Source organism: Erigeron canadensis, chromosome 1 (genome assembly GCF_010389155.1).
Source record: "Erigeron canadensis isolate Cc75 chromosome 1, C_canadensis_v1, whole genome shotgun sequence".
Classification (NCBI taxonomy): domain Eukaryota; kingdom Viridiplantae; phylum Streptophyta; class Magnoliopsida; order Asterales; family Asteraceae; genus Erigeron; species Erigeron canadensis.
This window is the reverse complement of record NC_057761.1, coordinates 29500306-29502742: the sequence shown is the minus strand read 5'-3', so window position 1 is coordinate 29502742 and position 2437 is coordinate 29500306. Positions and strand designations below refer to the sequence as shown.

Here is a 2437-nt window from a genome sequence, read left to right as displayed (position 1 = left end):
CCCCACCGTCACCCAGGATAAAGCCTCATCCTGAGTAGGCTAATAAGTCACCTAAGGTATTACGCAGCCCGGGTTAAAGAAGATAAACATTGAAAAGATATGATCATATCACTTCCTTAAATAAGGGAGATTGTTGCCAAAGATAAGAAACGCGTATGAAGACTTACTCTCCACGAAAAAGCTACTATAAAAGGAGGAAAAACCCTAAATTATGACTATGAGACTCATTACGAGAAAACCCTAAAAGCACATACTAGATCTCCGGAAAAACCCTAAGAGATCTGGACACATCTAAACTGGCGTACAAGGGAAAAAAACTCTTACCAACAGGGAATCGCCGTCCAATCCACCAAAACACCCAAATCTTCTAACCTAGACCGGTGTACAAACAACTGAAGCCATCCTCGGGACCATCGCTACTCATCACCACAACCTACACCAAAAAAGGTTAAAATCCAGAAAATTTTTCTCACAAAAATCACACAAGAACGCTCAGATTCTCTGTTTCGACACTTAGATCCCAATAATGTATGCCGACACAAATTCTAGCAAAGCAAGCACGAAACGAAAAGATCCAGAAGACTCAGAAATCCAATCAAGGGATCTATGTTTTCCCGCTTTGGAAGACAAAAAAGCCAGCAAAGATCCATTGATAATACAAGCACAGATATTCGATATTGCGGTACGAAGAGTATATATTGAAAACGGAAGCGAATGCGACATTATATATGAACATTGCTTCCTGCAATTACCAAAGACGATAAAGGCAAGAATGACAAACCCCACAGGCCCACTCGCAGGATTTGCCAGAAACCGCGTGTGGCCCCTAGGGGAAATAGATCTTGACGTTACCCTGGGGAACCCTCCGTTTGCACGAACAGAAACCCTAGATTTCATTGTAGTGCGAGCAGCCTCACCATACAACCTTCTCATGGGAAGACCAGCAATTCAGCGAATGGAAATGGTACCTTCCACGGTCCACGCTATGGTACTATTCCAAACGAAATCTGGTGTGGGAATAATAAAATCAAGCTATGATTAGACAAAGCAAATTAACAAAGTCATAAAGTCAATGGAGGAACCAGAAGAAATGAAGACACCTAGTAAGAATAATGACAATGACAAGGTACTTGTGAACCCAGCCTTTCCGGATCAACTAATTACCATAGGGAAGGGGCTGCCAGAAAATTTCAAAAAGAAGCTACAAAAATTATTACAACAAAACATCGACATATTCGCATGGGAATACACGGGTATGACAGGGGTCCCCAGAGTGCTCACCCTAGGGGAATAGACCTTTGTTACGGAGCACAGGCTGAATGAATGGAAAAGTATGGAACTCGTACGGCAAAAGAAAAGAAGTCTATCAAACGATTGAGATGAGGCAGCATGTAAAGAAGTAGACGAGCTGGTAAAGGCCGGAATCATAAGAGAAGCCACGTACCCTACGTGGATTGCAAATCCAGTATTGGTGAAGAAGGGAGACGGAGGCTGGAGAATGTGTGTAGATTTCACGGATATAAATAAGGCATGCCCAAAAGACTGTTACCCGTTACCGAAAATAGATTGGAAAGTTGAATCTTTAGCAGAACATAAATGGAAATGTTTCCTAGATGCATATAAAGGATATTGATGTGTGAAAATCTAGTTAAATTAAAATCTTTAAAAATACTCCGAATCGAATACCACATAGAATCGGGCAGTGGACCCATCTGTATGCAATATAGATTAAAGTAAGTAAAGGTTCGTTCCACGGAGACTACAAAGAGCTAGCGAGTTTTATGTAGTTAAAAAGATTTTGGTTTTTAAAGACACCACGTCATCTTGGTTTTATGTTGAAAAGTTAGTTGATTGAAAGAGTTAGAAATTCCGAATAATTTAACGTAAAGAGAATTGTCGAATATCAAATAAAATTAAAAGATCATCCACTTCGACTCCATGACACACATTATTTAGGTTGCATCTATGTTAAAACCAATTCAATCTTGTTGACTTTATAACGAGGTAGAACAAAGAACTCACTAGTTGCGCACCTAGCTTATTACCCTATCCAACCCATTAACCAATTATTCAATCCCTAAGTTCCGGTGACCACCTTCCCTATCAAGACCTACTAAATTGACGAATTTGTATTGTTATTGTAAACAATCTTGTCTATCGATTTTACCAAACCGTTAACACTTTGAATTCTATTATCTATTGCCGTTTATTGTCTTGTTACCATAAGTCAACACCTATTAATTGTACCCAATTAACTAGAACAATGCACTCCTAAACCTGGATACCTCTAGATTATTCATACACTATCAACGAATCAATAGATAAGAACACAAGAACTCAAAACATTAAGATTACGACAAAACGTTTAACAATCAACTTGAATTCAAAAGATTATGCAACCATTATTCAATGTGTCACTTCATCTCAGCGGATGATG

The 2437-nt window shown here is 39.1% G+C and overlaps 1 protein-coding gene across 1 annotated transcript; it reads left to right on the top strand.

Moving 5' to 3' along the window:
- Positions 1–526: 526 nt before the first annotated feature.
- LOC122589266 lies at positions 527–1042 on the top strand. The gene has a single exon (XM_043761538.1). The coding sequence runs from the start codon at positions 527–529 to the stop codon at positions 1040–1042; it is 516 nt and encodes a 171-aa protein (XP_043617473.1).
- The last annotated feature ends 1395 nt before the right edge of the window (positions 1043–2437 follow it).

Excerpts from the sequence above, each read along its gene's own strand:
- LOC122589266 (XM_043761538.1), top strand. The coding sequence starts at position 527 with ATGTATGCCGACACAAATTCTAGCAAAGCAAGCACGAAACGAAAAGAT.